We start from the raw sequence: 25,901 nt of genomic DNA, 5'->3' as shown, positions 1-25,901 counted from the left end.
CACTACTACATGGATATGCAGCTGCTATTTCCTTGCCCTGTCCCAAACCCTCTGTAGACAGAAAGTACATGGTAGATGGGACACACTTGGACAAAAGGGCCTAACAGAAAGAGGGAAAAACAATCAACTGCTTATCAAGCTTCTGAATTTGAGCATGAAAGAAGGAAAGAAGCTGCAAACACAGTGTTTTTCTCAAATGGGTTCTCTAAAACATTATTTCCAACGAATGACACATTTTTCCATGATCAAACAAATTTGTGAAAAACTGCATATTGCCTCCTTCTTGGGTCTTCACAATGAAGATTAGTATATGAAAGATTATAATACATCATAGAATAAACCAGCCTTTCTTTAAACGAGTATTTCCAAACTCATTTGACTCAGTGAAATTTTTTAAATAAAAAAAATTTTTTTAATTTTTAAATAAAATAAAAAATAAAAAAATTTTTTAAATAAAATAAAATCCCAGGAGACTCATATTTTATGGAGCACATGTTAAACATTGAGGAACTAATTCTAGGGACATTTTCCCTAGAATATGGGTAGAGAAGACCTGCCTGCTGAGATATCTCTCCCTTCGCTTAAAAAATTCATATATGGCCGGGCACAGGGGCTCACACCTGTAATCCCAGCACTTTGGGAGGCCGAGGCGGGTGGATTACCTGGGCTCAGGAGTTCGAAGCCAGCCTGGTCAACATGGAGAAACCCTGTCTCCACTAAAAATACAAAACTTGGCTGAGCGTGGTGGTGGGTGTCTGTAATCCCAGCTACTCGGGAGGCTGAGGTGGGAGAATCGCTTGAACCCAGGAGGTGGAGATTGCAATGAGCCAAGATCGTGCCACTGCACTCCAGCCTGGGCAACAAAATGAGATTCCATCTCAAACAGCAACAGCAACAACAAAAATAAAAATAAGAATAAAAGCCTCATATAGGAGCTTCAAGTCAGTGACAGGTTTAAAAAAAAAAGAACTCAAATAATCAACCAACTTTACCCCGATTTTGCCTGAAATACTTAACTCCTTTTATCACCTGAAATTCCAATTAGATTGTTTTTAATAAGCATGTTCCAGAAGAGTTCAAATATTAGTCATCCATGGTTTGACATAAATTAATGTGTTATCAGTGCTATTGTATATTGACAGAGTGCTTTTCAGTTTTCAAAAACACTTTCATTTACACACACACACACGCACACACACTTCAAGCTTTATACTAAGTGGTACAGTCAAGACTAAAACCCCAGATTGGCTGATTCTAGTCTAGTATCCTTTCTACTAGTAAAAATATTTCTATGGGATGAATTGGGAAACAATAACCAATGTATACTGCATGATGCATTTAAAGCTGTAAACATCTGATTTACAAATTTCTAGGGGACAACATGACCAAGCTGAGCTAGACAATGGTTGTGATGGGGGGCAGGGGGAATTGCCTCAGATTTTTATAAACAGATTTTTCATATCTATCAAGTCATATGTTTTTGCTAGGCTAAGGGAGATTCAACTGATTCTACATTTTAAAAATTTTCTCATGACCACACAGAGTAGACAAGGGTAGAAAACCGGCTACGTAAAAGCATTACCCATTTTCAATGATCTCATTTGCACACTACAAAAATCTTTCATATGTAAATAAACTAGATTTCCATTACATTTAAAAAAAACTGGATTTAGCAAAGCTTTTATATCTTAAGAGTTCATTTGGCATCACTTCTAAAAATACCATTAGAACACAAAGAATGTGTACAGGTGCCATCTTTGGCTCTTATTGTGTTTAAATACTTTAAACTTAGTTTTTTACAGAAACACCATTCAAAGGAATATAAGCAAAATTTAATCCTAACGTGTATTTCATTTCAGGTTCAAAATCTTTTCATTATCAGAGAAATGATATTGGTAAAAATACCACTTTCAAGACTAAAATGAAAAAAGCCTTCAATCCTTTAAATAACATACCCAGTTGTCTACATCTATAAAAGGAACTTAGTCTTTACATGTGTGTCTTGACCGACATCCAACCAGAGTGTTGACAGATTGGCACCTATGTTAACTTTAAGTATCAACTTCAACTATTTCATTTTCCTTATATCAAGGATACTTAGTGGAACTGAATAAATACTTTAAAAGGAAAAAAAAAAGAGCCAACAATTAGCCTTGACATATGATTAGGCCATAGCACAATTTAAATAGGCCAGGCTCAGCAATCATACAAATCAACATCTGTCTGTACAGCCTAGTAACCTCCCAGAGCACCTCTTTAACTGTCATGGTTTCTCTGTGCAATGAAGTGTGAGGTAGTTAGGCTGGTGTTCTTATTACCTCAGGATATTGAAATCAAGCCTCTAAAGGTTAAGTAGCTTGCCCAAGGTCGTACCATGATTGGAAAACAGCTAGGAATAGACCCAGATCTCTCAATTCCTAAGCCAGTCCTTTTTTTTTTTTTTTTTAAACTACAGCAGTGGTTCTCTAGGAGGTGGGGATAGAGTTGAGTATGGAATGTATCCCCCGCTTACATACTAATGGTCATGCCTGTAACTGCCCCACTCTATTAGAGTTCTAGGGAGCCTCTGTCACCCACGAGTGTAACATACACTTCAAGTATGTGGAGGCAGAAGACATGCTGAGAATTATGTGCTGAGTATCATACAACATTGATGTTGTCAACACATGGACAAATTACCAATTAGCCAATAACTAGTGAACATGAGCCATAAGTAAGCCTTAATTGATTTATTTCAAGATGTTAATAACTTTTTTCCTTGGAAGTAAAAACTAAGGCATGAATCTGTGTCTTTTTTTTTTTTTATTTGAGATGGGGTCTCACTGTGTCACCCAGGCTGGTATAATTGTAGCTCATTGCAGCCTCAAACTCCTGGGCTCAAGCAATGCTCCCATCCCAGCCTCCCAGGTAGCTGGGACTAGAGGCATGTGCCACTATTCCCGGCTAATTTGTTTTATTTTTGTAGATACTGGGTCTCACTATATTGTCCAGGTTGGTCTTGAACTCCTGGCCTCAAGTGATCCTTCCACCTTGGCCTCCCAAAGTTCTGGGACTACAGGTGTGAACCAGTGTGCCTGGCCCTATCTGTGTCATTTACAACAAAATGTTTCAGAGGCTAGGCCCATTGGTTCATGCCTGTTATCCCAGCGCTTTGGGAGGCCAAAGCAGGCGGATCACCTAGGGTTAAGAGTTTGAGACCAGCCTGGCCAACATGGTGAAACTCTGTCTCTAGTAAAAAGATACAAAAAATTAGCTGGGCGTAGTGGCAGGCACCTGTAATCCCAGCTATTCGGGGGGCTAAGGCAGGAGAATAGCTTGAACCTGGGAGGCGGAGGTTACTGTGAGCGGAGATCACGCCACTGCACTCAAGCCTGGGTGACACAGCGAGACTCCATCTCAAAAAAACAAAAACAAAAACAAAAAAGTTTCATAACACTAAAACTGCCAACATCTTTACTAAATTTTAAAAAAATTAAAGAGATGGGATCTCGCTTTGTCACCCAGGTTGGAGTTCAGTGGTGCAGTCATATCTCACTGTAGCCTCAAGCTCCTGGGCTTAATAGATCCTCTTGCCTCAGCCTTCCAAGTAGCTAGGACTACTGGCATGTGTCCCCACACCTGGCTAATTTAAAAAAAAATTTTTTTTTTGGCGAGATGAGGGTCTTGTTATGTTGCCCAGGCTGGTCTTGAACTCCCGGCCTCAAGCTGAACTCCTGGCCTCAAGCTATCCTCCTACCTTAGCCTCCCAAAACATTAGGATTATAGGTGTGAGCCCCTGGATGAGCAGCAAGGCTCAAGAAGGGCATCCAACGAAGAGAGCTCTGCCCTCAATTGTCAAGTATCTTGAGAACGTTTCCAAACCTCTCTTAGATTCTCCTGTGTACAAAACAAAGGGGGTTGGACCAGATCATACCTAAGGTTAAGTCCAACTTAAGTGTATTATAAGTGCCAAAAAACACTTTTGATATTCTAAACAGTGAAATCTAAATTTCTTTATTATTTGAGTGTCTTTAACTAAGTAGAAAAAGAAAGCTGTGCAAAGTGCCCTCTGGTGGACAGTTGGATATGTGAAAGAATGGTATAAAAGGTCTTCCATCTGGGCCACCTCTCTTTTTAACTCTTTTTAATTTTTTTAAATTAAAAAAAAAATGTTTTTTTTAAGAGAATGAGGTTTCGCTACATTGCCCAGGCTGGTCTCAAACTCCTGGCCTCAAGCAGTCCTCCCAGCTCAGCTTTCCAAAGTGCTGGGATTACAGGCATGAGCCACTGTGTCTGGCCTCTTGTGTCACCTCTCAATCATCATTCATTCACTATAATAACTCATTCATGCATTAATTCAAGAATAACTAATGTGTGCCCACTAGATGTCAGGCATTGTGTATACCGTAGTTAAACTGAAAGACACAGTTATTGCCCTCCTGAATTTGTATCATCTAACAGAGTAGATGGACATTAAACAAAGCATTATTTCATGATACTGGCATTTAATGCCACAAATGAATGGCAGACATGTATTACGACAACAATCTATGGGGGAGGTGTAAGCTCCAATGAAGAAAGGATTCTTAAAAATATCACAATTAAGCTGAGACCTGAAGGATAGGTGGGTATTAGCCAGGCACCATATGTATAATGACCCTGAGAAATAGGGGAAAAGGCCAGCTGTGGCTGGCTCAAGGTAAGGAAGGGAGAAGTGAGTGCTAAGGCAGAAGTACATAGTACATGAAGGGTCATTTAGGCAATTTTAAGGACTTTGTTTGACCTTTATCCTAAGGGCTGTGGAACATAATCAACAGGTTTAAAGGAGTGAAAAGACATGAGTAAATTGTGAGTATAAAAAGCTCGCTCTGGTTGCTATGTAAAAAATGACTTGGAGATGGGATAAAATTGAATTGGGAGCCCCAGGGGAAGATATTCTGGATGTCCAGGTGAGAGATGACTCTAGATGTCTAGTATTCAGGCTTCCATGGCTGCTTCCAGTCTTTGCCCTAATATATATCCTCCTGCTTGATTCTGCACATTAGTGAGTGCCTGCTGTGTGCCAAGCACTTCCATTCAGACTCCTGAGCAAAAATGACAGAATTAAGATCATAGCAGCTCGTGAGGAACTCCCAGCAGAAGAAGCCTCTTCCACTTCTCTTAGTCCTCCCACATTGCTGATGTGTACATTTATCAACCTACTCCAACAAGAGGGACTCTAATCACAGTTATAGCAGGGTTCAGAAGTTTCCCCCAAGGGCCTGGGCTACTTTGTTCCTGTGACTTTGAAGAGTGCAGGTTAAATAAGTAGGATCCTCTCTATACTATGAGCTGAGTAATTATAGAGAATAAATAAAGTGTATTCCCTATAACCATTCCACTATTGTTATTATGCTTATGATCTTCTTATTGCAGACTTAAAGGCTGTACATTAAAACACCTCTACGTTCCTTAAGACATGAAATACGGGATGGTTAAAAAAATACCTCTGTGTTCTAAAACTGATTGTGATGGCTACACAATTATGTAAATATACTAAAAAACATGCGATTGTACACTTTAACTGGGTGAACTGTATGCTATGTGAATAGCATAAAACAACTCAACAAAGCTGTTACAAACAACAAAAACACTTCTTCCTTAAAGATCATGAGATTATGGATGAGTGAGATGACAGCAGAGATGAAAGTACCAAATCTACAGGATAACATAGATAAATTAAATAATATAAATGGTGCATACTGACATATTTTATACTCATAAGCAAGCCAAAAAGTCTCTAAGATGGTGAGAAATCAAATCTACAAAGCTTGTATTTCTCCCATGAAACACAAAGCTTGTATTTCTCCCATGAAACACTCCATATAAAAGCTTCGCCAAAGATCAATGACAATAATAAACATATAAATTCTCAAAAGAGATATCTTTTTTGGAAAAAGTTGGTTGGATACAAAAGAGGTAAAGGAGATATACCAGTCAATTTCTTCTTCATGTACCTTCCACAGTGTACACAAGAAAGGTGCAACCTGAGGGGACACACCTCATATGGCCCTACTGCGTTCACTGTCCCAACACTTAATGAATTGTCTCACTCAATGGTCAGGCATTGCTGCTCTGCAGGTGGCCCCCTCCCACTCTCCTTGAGAGATAAGGGCTGCAAACAGGAAGTAAGTGACCCTTCAATGCCATCTCTAGTTTTAAAAATTCACTGCATCTATATTTATAATGATGCAGACAGTAAAGGAGGATGCTTTGAGTAAAAAGGTAATAAAGGTTGATGCTACTTAAAATAGTCAAGGTATTGGTTTAAAGCCAACTCTGGGGTCACATCAGAAGGCAGGAGATGAATGCTATGACCAAAGACTGAAGTTCTCTGTAGAGTCCGCAGCACTCAATAGTGCTCTATTTTCCTGAGGAGATATAAGACTTAGCCACTACATAATCATCACATAATAATCCATGATTTATTATTATTATTTTTTTGAGACAAGGTCTTGTTCTGTTGCCCAGGCGGGAGTACAGTGGCATGATCACAGCTCATTGTAGCTTCAACCTCTTGGGCTCAAGCAATCCTCCCTCCTCAGCCTCCCCCCATAGCTGGAATCACACAGGCATATATCACCATACTTGGCTAATCAAAAAAAAAATTTTGTGTGTAGAGATGGGGTCTCCGTATGTTGCCCAGGTTGGTCTCGAATTTCTGAGCTCAAGTGCTCCTGCCACTTTGGCCTACCAAAATGCTGGGATTATAGACATAAGCCACTGTGCCTGGCCTACTCATGTTCGTTGATATGGGAAAGTAAATAAAGGTCTCAACGTACAGGAAGAAAAAAGAAGGAAGAAGAAGGAGGAAGGAAGAAAAAGAGAAAGAGAAGAAGGAAAGAAAGAAGAGAGAGAAGAAAGGAGGAGGAGGAGAGGGGGAAGGAAAAAGGAAGGAAGGGGAAGGAAGGAAGGAAGGGAGGGAGGGAGGGAGGGAAGGAAATGACTGTGGCACCTTGGAATCTGTAATAGCAAGGAAAAGGGACCATGTACACAGGTGGACATGTGCTCCTGACTTTTGGTACTGCAAGTTTCAGAACCTTTCCATGAGATATCAGACTACTACTAAAAACCTGGAGGGGTTATTCAGGAAACAAGGTTTGCCTAGTGATAGAAATTATCTGTAGACAATCACGGATGATCATTTTTTTCTGAAAAAGAAAAATGGCATTACCTAAGGAAATACAAATGTGCTTATATGAAATGGGAGCTCTCTGGAAAGCTTAAATGTAAGCTTTACAAGAAAGGTGAATAAAAATAAAACCATGAATGAACCTAAAAATGTACCTATGAAAGGTATAGTTAACAGAAGCTCAAAATGCCAGAGGCAATAAAATAATGTACTACTGGCTATATTCTAAGCAAGAAGAAAACGAAGGGGACACTGTAACAGTTTGGGGGAAGGGAGTGTAATGTTCACAGACGAACAGTGAAAAAGGAGCCCAACTCAAGATGGAACTTGGCTTGCGTCTCATAATAAAGAAAGGATGTTGGGCTGGGCGCAGTGGTTCAAGCCTATAATCCCAGCACTTTGGGAGGCTGAGGCAGGTAGATCACCTGAGCCCAGGAATTTGAGCCCAGCCTGGGCAATATGGTAAAACCTTATTTCTACCAAAAATACAAAAAAATCAGCCAGGCATGGTGGTATGCACCTGTGATCCCAGCTACTGGGGAAGCTAAGGTGGGAAAATCACTTGAGCCCAGGAGGTTGAAGCTGCACTCCAGCCTGGGTGACAGGGTGAGACCCTGTCTCAAAATGAAAAGAAAACGGAAGAAAACGGGAGGGGAGGGGAGGAGACAGGGGGGAAGAGATCTCCATATTGGTCAGAGCAAACAAAGAAGATGGAGCTGGTCCCTGACGGGAAAAAGGGAGAGTAGGGACTTTGCCACTTTCAATGACTTCCAATATTCCCCTCAGATGACTCTCATCCCAGGGCACTGAAGAAACTGTTGGGTCCTTTCCCAGTGTCACATGGAAGCAGCATTCTTGTGCCTACTGCAACAGTCCCACCATACACATACACAGTGTACATACTGCTTTCTTGAACAATATCTCGTCTGGGCTTCTCACTAATCTCATGGGCTATTACTATTACCTTCACTGTACACTGAAGCTCAGAATTTAAGTGACCAGCCCAAGGTCCATGTAACCCCAGGGAGAGAACAAGACCAGGTCTAGACCCAGGCCATCTGACTCAGGACCCGTGCTTTTTTCACCAACCACTGAACTTTTGTGCTACTTCTTCAACGGAGCAACTTGTAAAACTCAAGCTATAAAATATTAACAAAAATCAATATTAAGTACATTTGTAGCAAGATGAATACTTGCTGGTTAAATACTTGTCAACCTGCTATAAGGATCTGGCTTTTCAGAAAAAATTTCATTTAATCTTCAGACCATCCCCAGGAAGGAGTTACAGATGAGGACCTGAGGCTTCTGGCCTTAAGTAACTTGCTTGGGCTTGACAGTGACTGACTGAAGCAGCAAAGGTTTAAATGTATTGGAATCTGTTCTTGCTCCAAATTCCCTACTCTTTCCACTACAACTGGCTGCTACCTTAAAGTGTTCACCAAAGGCTACTCTGAGATATAGACAGTATATGGTTAACCCAATTATAGCGAGCAGAAAAGTCAATGGTTTTCCTGAGCCCTGAGAAGTTTGATGTTCCAAACACATTTTCATAGTATGTTCAACAGTCATGCTAACAAAAGCAAAGCCATTTCTCTCCTTTTTAGCCTAGTTCTAATCTTGTGGGAAGAAATACTGAGGGCCTGAGCCTCGCAGTACTTGTGAGAATAGCGGTAGGCAACCAAACAAATAAATACCTGAATTTATTCTGATTCTTACAGGGGCTCAATGCCTACTATAAATCCTTGGGGCAAGCATATCTCCCTCTACTAAGGAATAGGACAGGAGGTCGGTAGGATGGAGGCAAAGGGAAGGCAGAGACATGGGGAAATGGAGACCTCCTCTAGATTTTATTATTTCCAGGATCTACTTCCTGTACAGTCACTAGTTCTGGCTTTAGAGGAGAACAAAGAAAGCTACTTCCATATAAATAAGAAGCCAAGGCTCTTCAGATTAAGTTCATTGCCTAGGTTCACCTGTGATAGTCGCGATAGAGGTCTCGATGTAATGGAATCTGGTACACGACTCCCAAATGTACAGACACAAGCACATCTACCAGCAACAGCAGCAGAAGTTAAAAGAACCCTCAAGTAGCACCACGTGTTAATTCAACAAAGGTTTATCAAGCATCAATGACTAAATCGAGCAACGGGTAAATACTGGGGATCAGACAGAGAATGAGACAGCACCACGCCCATCTTTGTGGAGCTTACAGTCATGTGGGGGATTACAGTTACAAAAGGGCATGCTCAGATTGCTACGGATACTTAAAAACCAGGAATGGAGTTGAATCTTTATTATGCCTTTGTATCTCCATGAATTTAAAGAGTGTTTCAAAATTCTAAATTATTTTATTCATTTTAATTAAATTAAAAACCAAACCACTACCACTTACTCTCAGGAAGCTCAGTGAAGTAGCAAATAGAGTATTTATTCTAAGTCCTGGCTCTTGTACTTTTTGATCAGACATATGTCTTAACAAAACTATAATCCTGAATATGAAAAACCCATCACCAGTTAAAATTTTTACCTAAGAAACTTGCCTGCTACACAAAATGAGTCAAAGTTGACTGTAGAGGATATCATGTGAAACTTCATATGGAACAGATTTACTACTTTATTAATTCTAATCCAGTGTGTGCCCCAAGAACATTCTTTACTAGAAGAATTAATAGTCACTGCACCGTTGCACAGGCAGGTGTTCAAGACTTGGTGCTATTCTCCTACATGCTCTTTTCATTTATTAATACAGGGTCCAGATTGGCTCTTACTGCCTTCCGTACCCCTAAGCTTCCCAACAGTGGCAAAGCTGGGATTCAAGGAATTTAAACTCATGCCAATCTGCAAAACCAATTAAGTACACCAACTGCCTAAAACTCGACTTCATGCCCCCTCTTTACATCAGAAGTAGCACTCTTAATGTCTCTAGAGGGCAGGCAGGTAACACTGATGAACAACATGGCCGGTAATGCATACGCATCTATGGTGTAAGCAGAAGAAACAGTGAATTGAAGAGGAGACTGAAGGGAAAAGCAGCTATTTGATTCCAATGATTGCCACAATGTATGATCTTACAGTTTTCTTTTCTTTTCTTTTTTTTAGACGGAGACTAGCTCTGTCGCCCAGGCTGGAGTGCAGTGGCGCGATCTCGGCTCACTGCAAGCTCTGCCTTCTGGGTTCATGCCATTCTCCTGCCTCAGCCTCCTGAGTAGCTAAGACTACAGGCGCCCACCACCACGCCCAGGTAATTTTTTTTGTATTTTTAGTAGAAACAGGGTTTCACCCTGTTAGCCAGGATGATCTCAATCTCCTGACTTCGTGATCCACCCGCCTCAGCCTCCCAAAGTGCTGGGCTTACAGGTGTGAGCCACCGGGCCCGGCCACTTGACAATTTTCAAACCAGAAGTTCAACATCTCATATATACTCCTGAATGTTTAAATGTTAATCTAAGTTTCTTTGTTGTTTGTTTTAAGAGCACTATGTAGGTCAAGCAGGTCACCAGGTCTCCACCTCTGCTAACACACTGTCAGTGTCATCTTCTGAACAGCACTAGTTTGGTATGCTAAATTATGCAAGATTATTTTCATAAGTGTAACATCACTCTGGGAATGGGTGAGGCAGAAGATTCCTTAATGCCTTTAACATCAGTGGTGCTCTCTTCTTCAGGCAGCCTAGATGGACTCATGGACTAATGCCATGCAAGGTAGAGCTGCTCACTTATGATCATAAGATGCCTTTCTTCCCAGGAAACCACAGAACAAACTTCTTTTCTCTCCCATAGCAGTTCCACCCTAAGTAGGTGCTTACCCGTTTGTCAATGTCATTGTGCTGAAGCTGCACAAAACGAGCACTGATGGCTGCAATGTAACTCTGCTGATTGGAGAATGCCACGCGGCCAGCACCTTTGGGGTACTTCAGCTCTGGGTCCGTATCAATGCCAGCATAGCAGACACCACCGTACAAACGGTCCATGATCATTGCCAGTTCAACTGCAAAAAACAAAACAAAACATGGATGTGTATAAATATTTGGGAGGTACTCTTGCCCAGGAGAAGGAAGAATTATTTAGAGATCATGCAATGTAATTAAGAAAAGGAAAACGCATGTTAAGTATCAAGAAGACTGTCCACACCAGTCTTACAACTCAAGTAGGGAAGGTCCTAATAGGGTGTTTTGCAATAAAATGGAAAAAAAAAATTAGGAATTTGCACACATACACACAAGAATTTATATAATCAGAACTTTAGCAGTAGTATTGAAGAAATGAACTACCAGTAATCCTTCTGTTCTAATTTCTAACTGGTTAGTCCAGTGGAATGTGCCTTGAGTAGGCAAGGCATTTCATGCTGCCCTAACAAGTTAATAAGAAACAGTCCTACTTACTAACCTCTAAGACTAAAAGAAATTACTAGTGTTACACTACTATATTAGGACTAAGCTATAGAAAGGATTAACTGCTTGTTTTAACTAGAGACAATTTATTTACAGCCTTAAAGTAAATCTCCACAATTTTAAAAAGTAAAGATTTTAGAGTATATTCTAATCCAACTGTGAACTCTTCATACTAACCTCTCCCATTGAATTCTAAATAATAATACTAGTAATGATAATAGCCACAATAAACATTTACTGAGCACTTACAACCTACCAGAGCACTAAGGTGCTACACGAATAGTAAAAACATACCCATGCTGTACCTTGCTATAGATTCAGAGGTGTGGCCTGTACTCCTTGTCACATTTCTTCTAAATACGCCTTTGTTTGTTTGTTTACTGAGACAGAGTCTCGCTCTGTCACCCAGGCTGGGGTGCAGTGGTGTGATCTTGGCTCACTACAACCTCCCCAGTTCAAGTGATTCTCCTGCCTCAGCCTCCCGAGTAGCTGGGATTACAGGCATGAGCCACCACACTTGGCTAATTTTTTGTATTTTTAGTAGAGATGGGGTTTCACCATGTTGGCCAGGCTGGTCTTGAACTCCTGACCTCAAGTGCTCCACCAGTCTTGGCCTCCCAAAGTGGTGGGATTACAGGCGTGAGTCACCATGCCTGGCCTAAATATGCCTTTATATTGGTATAGTTACAAAACAATAAAGGTACCATTAGAAAAACATGTAGCACTTACCTGCATACCAGATTGTCTGAAGGCAATTGTTTACTTGATAGTGGACAGCACCTTCTCCAGGTATGACCATTCCTTTTAGGCTACTCACATAGCATAAGTCCAAAAGACTCAGCACTACCCCTGGGAAGTGACCCAAGAACCTGTTTCAACACCTATATATGGTATTTGGAAAGGAGAAGACAGGGAAGACAGACAATGACCTGGGCCACAGCCAATGTGCAAAGATCATCACATAGTAGAGCTCCACAGCAATCAGTATCTGGGAAGATGGAGAGCAGCACAACTCTTCTCTTCTAGGAGAAGAGTTCTACAGAATGTACAAAGGGTGAAGGGCTGAACAGTATAAGAACTCCACTAGATGTCTATGAACAAAAGGAAAGCCAAGCATTACTGGTTTCTGTACTATGAAACTGCTGAGGCAAGAAGTAAAACTGTGTTGCTACGTCAGAGAGGCTATCTTTACACTTCTTCAAAAGTTCTTTACATACCAGATTGCCTATTGGTGACTATCTTCTAACTGCCTGTTTTTAATAGGAAGGACAACCTATAACCAACAAGTAATTTTCAGAAGGTGAGAAAATAGTAAGAACTAAGCCTAAGAGTAAGCGCCATTAAAGACAGAGCAGCAGAAAGTTATCTCAATTATACCACTATGGTCAGAATTACTAAGCCATATCAGCCAAGGGAGCATTGTCTGTTAAAGCCAAGTAGATGCTTACTGCAGTCTTGGGGCAGGATCCAGGAATCACATTCATTCAAACAATGTAATAGGAACTGTACGCATACCCTGAATATCAGAGGTCCTTATACTTCATCCCGACAACCTCTGATGGTTTGAGGATCTCCTCATATGGCTATTACTGCAGTAACAGAGACCAAGAAACTGAAGGCAGAATTAATTGTTAATTGCAGTCATTAATGCATTTCCCTTATTGGTTGAATGGGTTTAGTGAAATAAGTAACCTCAGGACCCTATAACTTAAATACTAATTTTCAAAAGACAAGGCTTCCTCTGTAGTGAAATAAGAGAAGTAACAATCTCCAAGCCTGGTGAACGGCCAGGAAAAGAATGCTGGCAAGGAATTGAATGGCACTTGTCTTCCACCATAGGAAGGACTCAATAAAGTGCCCGATTTAGAAAGAAGGCACATGAGTGGTAAGCTTGAAACTCCAGCTAAGCAGGACAGTTACTGTAACCACAGATTTTTCCACACCACAGTGTTCTCCAAAAAATCTTCAGGATCTTGTGATGCCAGAGAAGCACAAACATTCCATTACTTTGTGAATCTATCTGTTTGAAATCATCTGCACGTTCCAAGGATTAGATCATGACTGATGTTGCTGGCAGTTAAGTACTTTTGATAGGAAGCAGAAACCCTCATCTGCTTATGCTCTTATGAAAACTAATTATAAATAAATAATTTCCATTTATGAACTTATATGTAGTTGCTTTTTTGGCCACCAAAAAGTCTGCAGACATTTGAGTCAATTAGGTCTCACTTAAGTGAAGGGCAATTTGTTGAGAAGCTAGAAGAAACCAAGGTGACTGAAGAAGAGGTTTTTGGGAGAAGAATATGAAAATTTCCCATCTCTCTCTCTACCCTCATCTATATTTTAACTACAGAAAGTCTAATACTATGACCACCCTTGAAGAGAAGTAAACAGTAGTCAAACAGCTGCTGTTTGTATTTGGTCTTCTGCTCAACCAGTAAGTCTTCATTCAGCATACTTCCTGCAGGCTGAACTCATTTAAGTACTAAACAGAATTTCTAGTCCTCATTTGAAACCATCCTCTGCAGAGGGCAAAGACAAAGTAGCTCCCAGGAGCATGTTCTTAACATTTAACCTGAGGAAGATAAGGGTACCAGAGCAGGGCATAGAGGTGAAGGAATCCAGAGTTCACATAGAGGTGAAAACAGGTATACAGTCCACAAGGAAGTCAAGACTTTCCAAACCACTTTTTATTTTCTTTCCCATCCAGACAGTGCTCATGGGTCTGTCTGGTCATGGTGGGAAGATGGCAGGTCTAATAGCTATGGTTCAAGGGTATACCGTACTTTTTGGACAAGATGCTCTGTGATCCTAAGACAACTTAAGTTGTCTCATGAACAACTTCCATGGTAGCAGCAACACAATGAGTCTAATCCACATGCTGGCTCTTGTGATGAGAGTCACTGTGCCACAGACTGGAGGGGCAAACTAGAATACTGCAGCAATGTGGAGCACATAGCATCCCCATGAATTCCTTTGGATTGTGATGACTACATCTCTGGAGTTGAATATAGGCTTCAATTATGGTCCCTTGGATTTGCTCCTGATCCTTTTTTTTTTTTTTTTGAGATGGAATCTTGTTCTGTTGCCCAGGCTGGAGTGCAGTGACGCCATCTCAGCTCACTGCAACCTCCACCTCCTGGGTTCAAGCAATTCTCCTGCCTCAGCCTCCCAAGTAGCTGGGATTATAGGTGTGCAGTCACCATGCCTGAATAATTTTTATATTTTTAGTAGAGATGGGGTTTTGCCATATTGGCCAGGCTGGTCTTGAACTCCTGACATCAGGTAATCTGTCTGCCTTGGCCTCCCAAAGTGCTGGGATTACAGGCATGAGCCACCGCTCTTGGCCTGCTCCTGATTCTTTACAAAGATGTGAAAGAGTCTTTAGTTCACCAGAGAGGAAACCCCTGATGACTCCTCCCAGCCCTGCTTCACCTCAGGGCCCTATTTATATCATTTAATTATAATATATTTCAAAGCCAGCTAAGGCAATATGTGAACTCGAGATACTGGACAGCCAAATGAGATAGAGTAGAAATGAGGATTCCAGAGGAAAATAACACATTCGTCTTTACAGATTCTAAACTGTGAATCTAGAATCCGTATTTCTTCTCTTTGGAAATAAGGACAAAACAGATAGGCAAGAGGCATAGAGCACCTTAAGATATCAAAAAGGTCTCGACTTCTGAAAGTGGGAAGATTAAACTTGACGAGGGCTTCCTAGGTTTACCACAATTGTCAAGTTGGTTCAAGGGCAATTCACACACTTCAAGGGGAAGAAGTGTGCTCATAAGCTTCTGCTCTGCATCAGATATGTCGGGAAGTTAAGAATATTTTCAAATAGATGGTATGAACAATGAACTAAATCAGACAGAGTGCACTGGTACCAAGTTGACTGTTACTACTGTTACTGAGACAACATCTCAGATCTCAGCTTAATAAAGCATCTTTCTTTTGCTCTGAGAAAGACCAATTACTCTATCTGAACTCTGCTTCATCATCTCTAAAGCACAGTCTACCACTTATAATCTCGCAGGGTTACTGTGAGAACTAAACACCCATGAGAGCTCTGGGCACACTACTAAGGACAGAGCAGTATTCAAATGTTTAGTTTTGTCCAGGGTTCTTGCCCCACTCCCACCCTGTGAATCTCTGCTTAACATATAAGTTGGCCTGGTTTCTGCTCTGTAAGTATCAATTTATCGCAGTGTTATTTTGGCTTTATGCTAACATCATACAGCCTGCCACTGATATGGCAAAGTTTGACATCAGCTATGGATGAGGGTTTGCTTTTGGTGCAGAGGGAGGACACAAACACATACTAACATTAGAAAATCCTTATCCCTAAAGGTAATACAATTAATCAAGTCAGTATGCCAAATCTGGAGTTTATCCAGGACAACCCATACTGAACTTAGGACATGGTGAAAAAACTTCTACTGTTGAAAAACTTGATACAGGATGGTTTCTGCCTGCAACCACTTCATAAAACAACAATAAAGGATAGGGTTATAATACTCCTGTTTCCTAAATCACAAATCAGGATATGGTTTCTAATACATGTGAACTATGAAATGTTTATACAAAATGTCTGAAATAAATGATCTTAGAAAAATTCAGGATATATGTTCTCTAGATATATGCCATATATCTCTGAATATTTACTTCAGAAATTTTTACCTCCCACAGAAAAACCATCCTCACAACAGTCAGGGCAGGTGGGGAAAGACAGAAAGAAATTTCAGGATTCATCACAGAATATTAGTAGGGGAGAAAAAGAAAGGAAAGAATTATCAGAGCAATTGTTAGGAAAGATGGGACCGAAAGATGAATGAGCAAACAGTAGGCTGTGGGGACTCAGATGAGCACTCTCTCGAGATCGATCTGTTTTGCAGGGCCTAAGGAAGTCATGAAGTAAAGAACAGTTCATATGCTTCTAATGAGAAAGACTGAAAGTTTTTCCAGCCTGATCAAGGTTGGGAATGAATGGATCCAAAAGCTTGGTCACTGAGGCAGTCCTCCAATCAGATGCCAAAACCAAGAAATTTGGGATCAGAGAAATACTCATGTTAATCAACTGGGGAAGAGTACAGAGACCACATACCTCACTCTCTACTTGTTCCTGGTGGTATCATAACCCCCAAGCCTGGCACTTATTTTCTGTCAGAGTGAAGAGGCATGTATTCTGGAGAGGTCCTAATGCCTTAGGGATATGCAACTGTGCTATTTCTGTATGGAGATTCAGGAAGACATGTTGCTCATATTACGTGAATGAAGCATAGTGGCAACATGTTGTACTTCCAGGTGGCAGCAGGAGGACAATCAAACTGCCCATTTCCCTGTACTGACTCTGAAGAATATGCGAGTTTTAGCCACATGGTGGCACGGTGAGTCCACTTACAGGCTTTCCTAATGTGAGGGTAGGGTGAGATCTGATAAACACCAGGAGACTTCAGGCAAACCATCCTTGGCTTGCTATTGTCACCGATGGGAGTGATGAAAGGAAGAGACAGTAAGAATGTGGATTACTTGACATAGAGAAACCCACAATCAGGCAATGAGTAAGCTCATCTAAATTTTCCACTGATATTTTCCCATTTTCAGCTTTTCTTTTGTTTTCCTTTCCAGGACTGTGATTTTTTCCAACCTATTTTTTTTTTCTTTTTTTGAGATAAGGTCTTACTGTCACCCAGGCTGGAGTGCACCGATGCAATATCAGTTCGCTGCAGCCCCGAGCTCCCTGGGCTCAAGTGATTCTCCTGCCTCAGGAGACTGGGCTACAGGCGTGTGCCACCATGCCTAGCTGATTTTTGTATTTATTGTAGAGACAGGGTTTCACCATGTTGCCCAGGCTGGTCCAACCTGAGTTTTTAAAAGGAAGGCTTATCAAAGAACCAGAAACTCAGGACAATACTGCTTAAAACAGGTTGCCTTTTTATTTTAGAGGTGTTTGTGTATTTCTGTTTAAAGGGATAAGGCCTGTATTCAGAATAACTATCAGTGATATTGGTCCTTGTGTTACAATGAGGGAATATCAAAGATTAAAAAAAAAAAACCAACTCACAAGATCCAAAGGAATAACACTTCAGTGATAACATTTTAGTCACTGTGACATATTAAGGGATACTTTTTGGCCCTTAATAAGGTAAAAATCCACCTGGACATCTAAAATCTCACCTGTTGAGTAGGGACGCCCATATCTAGTCCAGGATCACTCTGCATAAAATGCTTAAAATAGTTTTAGACTTTCCAAAATTCCATAACTAGAATATCCCTTGGAAATAATAAAAAATGCTCTAAAGTATTTCAAAACCAAATTTGAGAATCGTGTTAAAGAATATAATCTGGTCTCCATTTAATTCTGAGTTCACATTCTGTAAGTACATTTATTTTCTTCTGACATTTTTTGACTCTCTGTATATGATGACCTCTTTAACATGCTAGTGGGATATTCAGTTTTGCATGACACATACTTTCTTAGTGCCAGTAATACAGTAGATGCTCAATAAATGTTTATCGTTCAAGTGAACTGTACTGTATTCAATTTCAGCTTGTCTAGCAAAGTCACAATGAATTCCTTTACAAATCGTCTTCTATTCCAAGGTATACATCAGTTCCCAAAGCTCAGCGTGTTTCAAAGAAACCCAGTTCCTATGATTATAGATAAAAGTTGCAGATGTTAACTTTTTTTCTTGATAACATGGCCCTCTAAACTAGAAGTCTTGGGATGAATGGTAAAATTCTAAGACAATAATATAGATTACTTTGCCACCTAGAAACTAGCTACGCTTAAGGGAAGTGTTGGCATGGGGGAACACTATCAATAATACAAGTGATTTTAGATTACTATCCACATAACTATAAAAACAAAACATTTTAAAACAAAACATTTTAGCGTAGTTGAAAAAAGAGAACTTCGCCCGGGCACGGCGGCTCACACCTGTAATCCCAGCACTTTGGGAGGCTGAGGCAGGTGGATCACAAGGTCAGGAGTTTGAGACCAGCCTGGCCAACATAGTGAGACACTGTCTCTACCAAAAATACAAAATAGCCAGGCATGGTGGCGGACGCCTGTAGTCGCAACTACTTGTGAGGCTGAGGCAGGAGAATCGCCCGAACCCAGGAGGTGGAGGTTGCAGTGAGCCGAGATCGTGCCACTGCACTCCAGCCAGGGTGGCAGAGTGAGACTCATCTCAAAAAAAAAAAAAAAAGGAACTTCAAATTACGAAAGGTATAGTATAGTAACCAGTCAGGGAACACAAAATCCCATTTCTTACTAGACAACTAAATATAATTCTTGTCTAATCCTAGAATTTGTGGCATCTTGCAGACAACAAATATTAAAGAATATAATTTCAGGTCCAGGGGTTCACTTCTTGCAGTGTTGGTGTGATCATACAGCAAGTGTGGAAAAGGTATCTTCACAGGATTTACAGAAGAAAAACAATATATAGGCCCTTACCTATCCTTCCAAATCATTAAAACAGGAAGAATAAAGAGTGAATAATACAAATTGAAGTTTAATGTATAAACTTGTATGTCTGTGCCTTAAGATAGATGTAAGAAGTTACAGCCAGTTCTGTTATTTTTTATAACTATAGGACTTTTTCAGAATATTTTTTCAGATTCCTATCTAGGAAAAAAAGGAAAGGGGCTAGAACATAAAAACTCATTTGTGGCCGGATGTGGTGGCTCATGCCTGTAATCCCAGCCACTTTAGGAGGCTGACGTGGGCAGATCACCTGACGTCAGGAGTTCGAGACCAGCCTGACCAACGGGGCAGAACCCTGTCTCTATTAGAAATACAAAAATTAGCCAGGCGTGGTGGCACACACCTGTAGTCCCAACTACTTGGGAGACTGAGGTTGGAGAATCCCTTGAACCCGGGAGGCGGAGGTTGCAGTGAGCCGAGATGGTACCACTGCACTCCAGTCTGGGGGACAGAGTAAGACTCCGTCTCAAACAAACAAACAAACAAAAAAACTAATTTGTGCTTGTAGTCAGTTGCAAAAGGAAAAGCTACAATACTAGCTATGATTGTCCATTTGTAAAATAAGAATAAGGATTTCTGTCCCTCTCCACTCCTAAATATAACACTAGTTAGAAAAAGTCAGAAATATTCCACAACACCCCCACCATTTTTTTTAAAAGCACAAACAGTTTACAAACAAAGGTCTGCATTTGCCCCCATCTCGTAATGCTTTTCACATTTGAATTAGCCCTTCTTAGACTTTCTTCTCCGACTGCAGATAAAAGGGAAGCATCTCTGCTGTTTTGCTTTCTATCTTTCATTTGACAGTTCTCCATTAGAAAGAAGAAAATAAGACCCAGTCAGAAAAAATGTTTTAAAAGTCCTTCAAAATGAAATTATTAATGTCTTTATATAGGTCTAAAGTTATCTTTTAGGTGTAGGCTGGAGATGGGATTTGGATAAATATGTTAGAAATGTTGAGGAACTTTCAGAATTAAGAAGTCACGAAAGTCATACAGCTAAATAACGTTAGGTTACATTTTATAATTCTGTTTCACAACATGATTTTAATGATCTCTGCTTTTTGTTTTAATTTTTAGGTAGAACTAATGTGCATATAAATAACACAAAAGAAATGTATTTTCACAACTACAGTGGCAACAGTAACATTTTTTGTCTTACTTTAAAAAAATAAACTTAATTATTCTAAGTGCTTCAAAAACTTAGATCTTAGAAATAATTTTGTTATACTCCACTGGCATTAATACTGGTTATTAGGAGGCTGATGCACAGCTGATTGGATTTGTCTTTGGATTTAAATATGTATTGAAGCCATCAGTTCAACAACACTTCAAACTCTCCAGTCAATTATGATTCTGCTCAAATCCAGCAGCACAATTATTTCATCATTGGAAAGTAACTTAAAAAAAAACAACAGGGAAGCTTCAAAAAAGACAGATTTCTGTCATACATAACAATGCTGACTGGCATAAGAATGCACACTGCCAAATGTGTTATTATTTTTTATATAAGCGATTAAATAGGAAAGCACTAAATAAAATTCATTTTTTCAACATAACTGTTTAATGAAATTCACTTTTGCACCATAACAAAATAGAGCATTTTGGGAGAAAATCTTTAATCCTGAAAAAGCTCAGTGAAAACGACAACAGCCTTCTTTTTGGAGACTACGTATAGCTGACTGGAAACCTAGAAAATATTTAAGACTAAAGGCATTGGGGATTTTGTTTTTGTTGGTTTTGTTGTTGTGGTGTTACTATTTCCACTCACCAGCTCGAAGGGGTCGTGGAACTCCCCCAACAAAGATAGTTTTTCTGGGGTCCAAAGGCTGAGAACCATCCATTACAAAGTCACTGTCACTTAGGTTCCATGGTCGAATTTGCACCTGAAAAAAAGTCGTTTACTTGGTCCTTACTTCATTTCCAGCAACCCCAAATGAGAATAAGATGACTAAAGACAAACCCACTGATTTGTGCATTTCACAATGAACATGACCCAAACAAAATCCAGTTAATTAGTTAATGTAATCCGCATTAAGTACCTTTCAATAGAACTCTTGGGGAATCTACTTACAGGTACTGTACTCAGCACTCTAGACATATGACATATACCATGAAACCATTGGAAACCACCTCTGCCTGTGTTTTTTTTTTTTTTTTTTTTATTGTAAGGCAGGCTTTTAGAGACAGAGTCTGCATTTTGAATCAGATTCATTTTAACACACGATAGAGACTGTTTACAACGTGTCACAATACACCACTTTGTTTTAAGATTTCATCTAAAGTACATCAGGAGTATTTTCTAAAAATTATCCATGTCTGACTTTTTAATTCTCATCACCTTCCAAAATTCAAACATATCTTTCAGCAATATGATTTAATACAGATTACAAGTTAGCATAGAATTACCAGAGATAACAACATAGCACAAAGTGAGTACTCTCTGGCCAGGCACGGTGGCTCACACCTGTAATCCCAGCACTTTGGGAGGCCGAGGGAGGTGGATTCCTTAAGGTCAGGAGTTCGAGATCAGCCTGGCCAACATGGTGAAACCCTGTGTCTACTGAAAATACAAAAACTAGCTGGGTGTAGTGGCTCACATCTACAGTCCCAGCTACTCAGGAGGCTGAGGCATGAGAATCACTTGAACCCAGCAGGTAGAGGTTGCAGTGAGCCGAGATCGCGCCACTGCACTGCAGCCCGGGTGACAGAGCAAGACTGCCTCCGGAGGAAAAAAAAAAAAAACAGAGAGAGAGTTATCTCTTTCGGATTTATCTGATTTTGACAAACAAGGCTGGTTAAATTAAAGCAAGCCTCAAAGTTTAAGTAAATTTTGTTTAAAGTAGAAAAAGAAATCTTTATGGCATATTTCTATTTGGAAGGCAAATTCTGCACTGCCTCAAAACCAACCAGTTAGGCAAGTAGCCAATATGCTCTGAGAAGCGGGCTGGGTGCAGAAAGGGAACCTGGTATCTGTCCTCAAGGAACATGCCATTCCCCCTCCCCTCCACTAATGACTAAGATAGAAAACAAAAAAGTTGACTTTTCATTTCCTTAGTATTAATGGAATTGTTCATTTTCCCCCTTGCTCAGACATCAACACTCAATGCAAGGAAACATGGGATAATTTCGTATGTGGCTTGGCTTATACCCAGGAGTACTCCCACTTGAAAAGTAGCACCTGTGGCAATTATACTTTCAAAAATTTTGAATTAACTTTAAAACTAGAATTGCTCAGTTAGAAACAGTCTACTTTTTTTTTTGGAGATGGAGTTTCTCCTTTTTGCCCAGGCTGGAGTAAAGTGGCACCATCTTGGCTCATGCAACCTCCAACCCCCGGGTTCAAGAGAATTCTCCTGCCTTGGCCTCCCAAGAAGTTGGGATTATAGGTGACCGCGACCACACCCGGCTAATTTTTGTATTTTTAGTAGAAACAAGGTTTCACCATGTTGGCCAGCTGGTCTCAAACTCTTGACCTCAGGGGATCTACCCACTTCGGCCTCTCAAAGTGTTAGGATTACAGGCACGAGCCACCGTCCCTGGCCAGTCTACACATTCTTTAAGATTGCTACAAAATTCACCCTCACCTAACTTTTTGCCTTTATTATTATTATTTGAGACACAGTGTTGCCTTATTGCCCAGGCTGGAGTATAGTGACATGATCTCGGCTCACTGCAACCTCCGTCTCCTGGGTTCAAGTGATTCTCGTGACTCAGCCTCCTGAGTAGTTGGAATTATAGGCATCCGCCACCACACCTGGGTAATTCTTGTATTTTTAGCAGAGACAGGGTTTCGCCATGTTAGCCAGGGTGGTCTCAAACTCCTAATCTCAAGAGATCTGCCCACCTCGGCCTCCCAAAGTGCTGGGATTACTGGAGCGAGCCACTGCGCCCAGCCACTTTTTGCCTTTTATGACACTGTTGCCCTCACCAGTTAGCCAGAAGACACAAAATCTCCATTTCTTCCCTAGACCCTGAAAATTTGGACCTGTTTACAATACTGTTCACATTCAGACATTTGCTCCACCTTTACTGCATGAAAAAAAATGCAGTTCTTTCCGTGTAAACTTTGGTCTGTTTGACTAAATTATCATTCCCTTGACATTTACTACAAAGGCAGATTCACTAATACCATAAAGCATTACTTTTAAATGCCTTCATGAGGACCTATTGCCTATTACTAATTTTTTCATTTAATACACAATAATTTCCTGACACTGTGAGAACAAGGATTCTAATGACACACATACACACATACACACACACACATACACACACACACACACAGATGTATCTTTTTCTACACACAATCTCTCTTCTGATCTCATTCCTAATAAAGCAGTTAAGACAGCTTAGGGACCTGGTAAGGTAATTCCAATCACTTTATGTTAATTGCATTCGATCATAGATAACTTTATTTAAAAAATGAAAACTATTCTTGTGTAGTATCCAGTGGTCTGCTTTCATGCTCAATTAACTGAGACAGGAAATACAGCCTTTTATCAATAGCTGTAGGTTACCACTGCTCAAAAGAACTCTGCAAAAGATCTCAAACCTTCCTGCTGAGAGGTTTCATTATTGCCTACTGCCTTTTCTGCCCACTCCCCAACCCCCGACCTCACTTCATCACATTGTACACAACCCATTCCTTTATTCTTGGCATTGTAGATTAGGTAAAAATACAGGAAGAGGGCTCAAGACACAGTGCTGATTAACCCTATTCACAAAACCTACATTTCCCAGCTGCCACCAGAAAACAGTTGCTCAGAGCTGTCACCTCTGCAGAATTAATCAACATAGAACAATATCAACACACTCTATATACTAAGCAAATAATAATATTGTGGTACTATCTGTATGAAAAGTTACACTCACACTCTGGTTTCTCTCTGAAATCTAAGCCCATTCTCACATCAGGCCTATTTCTCCAGACCTCAGGTCCTGATATCCGTGTTCTATCCTTCTGGACTTACTCTTTGTTTGGATATATTTTCTGGTCCTGATTTTGTGTATGTGTGTGTATGTGTGTATATATATATATGTATATATATACTTCATTATTATATCATACTTTATAAGCTAATTCAAATATTTTGTGGAGAGTATAAATAAAATAACCACTTTTTAATTATCTTTGTTTAATAATTATTTTTGAGAATAGATGAAATTATAATTCTGTCCCAATTCAATATAAATTTCCTCTCTCTATACAAAACTGGTCCTCCATATCTGAGGGTTCTGAGTCTGCAACGAGGGTCAGCCAATCTCAAACAGAAAACTTTTTTTTTTTTTTTGATATGGAGTCTCGTTCTGTCGTCCAGGCTGGAGTGCAGTGGCACAATCTCAGCCCACTGAAACCTCCACCTCACAGGTTCAAGCAATTCTCCTGCCTCAGCCTCCTGAATTGCTAGGGCGTGTCACTACACCCGGCTGATTTATTTTATTTTATTTTTTTTTTAGTAGAGATGGGGTTTCACCATGTTGGCCAGGCTGGTCTCAAACTCTTGATCTCAGGTAATCTACCTGCCTCGGCCTCCCAAAGTGCTGGGATTACAGGCATGAGCCACCATGTCTAGCCTAGAATATGTTTTAAAACAAAAATAACAGTAACAATAATACAAATTTTAAAACTACAGTAGAATGACTATTTATATAGCATTTACGTTGTATTAGGTATTATAAGTAATCTAGAGAGAATTCAAAGTGTATGGGAAGATGCACATAGGTTACGCTATTTTATATAAGGGACTTGAGCATCTGTGGATTTTGGTATCTGAGGGGGGGTCCTAGAACCAATCCCTTATGCAAACTTAGGAACAACTGTATAGGGCTAACTCTGTGAGTGTGTGTGACAAAGAAGGTGTGTGAGTGAAACAACTCTTCCAGTATGTTGTCAAGTAGGTGCTTTAGGGGCAGTAAAAGCCTCAGCATCCTGAGGACAAGTATAAGGATGTCCCCCAGAAACAGTAAAGATTCCCTTAAAGTATCCTGACATGATTCCAGCACTTCTTCCTGGAGCAGCCTGACCACATTTGCTTGTAAAGGTGACTCTAAAAAGAGGTTGCTGGCCAGGTGCAGTGGCTCATTTCTGTAATTCCGGCACTTTGGGAGACGGAGCTGGGTGGATCATTTGAAGTCAGGAGTTTGACAACAGCCTGGCCAACATGGTGAACCCGGTCTCTACTAAAAATACAAAAATTGGCCAGGTGTGGTGGCGGGCACCGGTAATCCTAGCTCAGGAAGCTGAGGCAGGAGAATCACTTGAACCTGGGAGGCAGAGGTTGCAGTGAGCCAAGATTGCACCACTGCACTCCAGCCTGGGTGATAGAGTGAGAATCTGTCTCAAAATAAAATAAAAATAACAATATAAAAAGAGGGGCTACAGTATCCTTTGGGAAGCTCCAGCTCTTGGGCCATGCCATATCCTTACAGTAGGGGGTCACACAAACTCAAATGACCATAAGGTCAGACAGGTAGCACAAATGTCAAGCCACGTTTGGGTTAGTACGCAGGCAGTAACACACTGGAGTAAACTACTTCTCAGCTCCAGCAAGTAGTTACTACTTGTGTATGTATTGTCAGACTTTTTCCACTTTTCAAGAGTGGCTAGAAATTCAGATTTTTAAGGGAAACTTCAAGATTCTAAAATAGGAACTAATTCAAATGTTAAAAGTCACTATACAGGCTAAATAAAACTATCTGCAGACCAGATCTATGCCACAGGCCCCACCCAGTCCATGATCTTTGGCTTGAAGAGTTTAGTTACCACACAGCTCACAATGATGGAAGGTTTTGTTCCATTAGCATATATGAGAGAAAATACAAAAATCGTTTTTCTTTAGTTTCTCTCTAAAGCACGTATTCCTATGG

The 25,901-nt window shown here is 40.3% G+C and overlaps 1 protein-coding gene across 6 annotated transcripts in view; it reads right to left on the bottom strand.

Annotated features, from left to right (window-relative positions):
• Positions 1 to 25,901, bottom strand: part of CPEB3 (cytoplasmic polyadenylation element binding protein 3) — a 256,201-nt gene that overhangs the window by 23,638 nt on the left and 206,662 nt on the right. For 5 of the 6 annotated variants that reach the window (XM_030940515.1, XM_010381317.2, XM_030940513.1 and 2 more), the window contains 2 exons: positions 20,803 to 20,917; positions 10,956 to 11,137 (listed from right to left, as the gene is read on the bottom strand). In XM_030940515.1, the coding sequence (XP_030796375.1) occupies positions 10,956 to 11,137; positions 20,803 to 20,917 (297 nt within the window). Of the gene's footprint in view, positions 1 to 10,955; positions 11,138 to 20,802; positions 20,918 to 25,901 lie in introns of those variants that run through there. The other variant, XM_030940518.1, reaches the window with a different exon arrangement.

The sequence above is a fragment of the Rhinopithecus roxellana genome, chromosome 11 (assembly GCF_007565055.1).
Source record: "Rhinopithecus roxellana isolate Shanxi Qingling chromosome 11, ASM756505v1, whole genome shotgun sequence".
Lineage (NCBI taxonomy): Eukaryota > Metazoa > Chordata > Mammalia > Primates > Cercopithecidae > Rhinopithecus > Rhinopithecus roxellana.
This window is presented reverse-complemented; position numbering and strand designations above follow the sequence as displayed.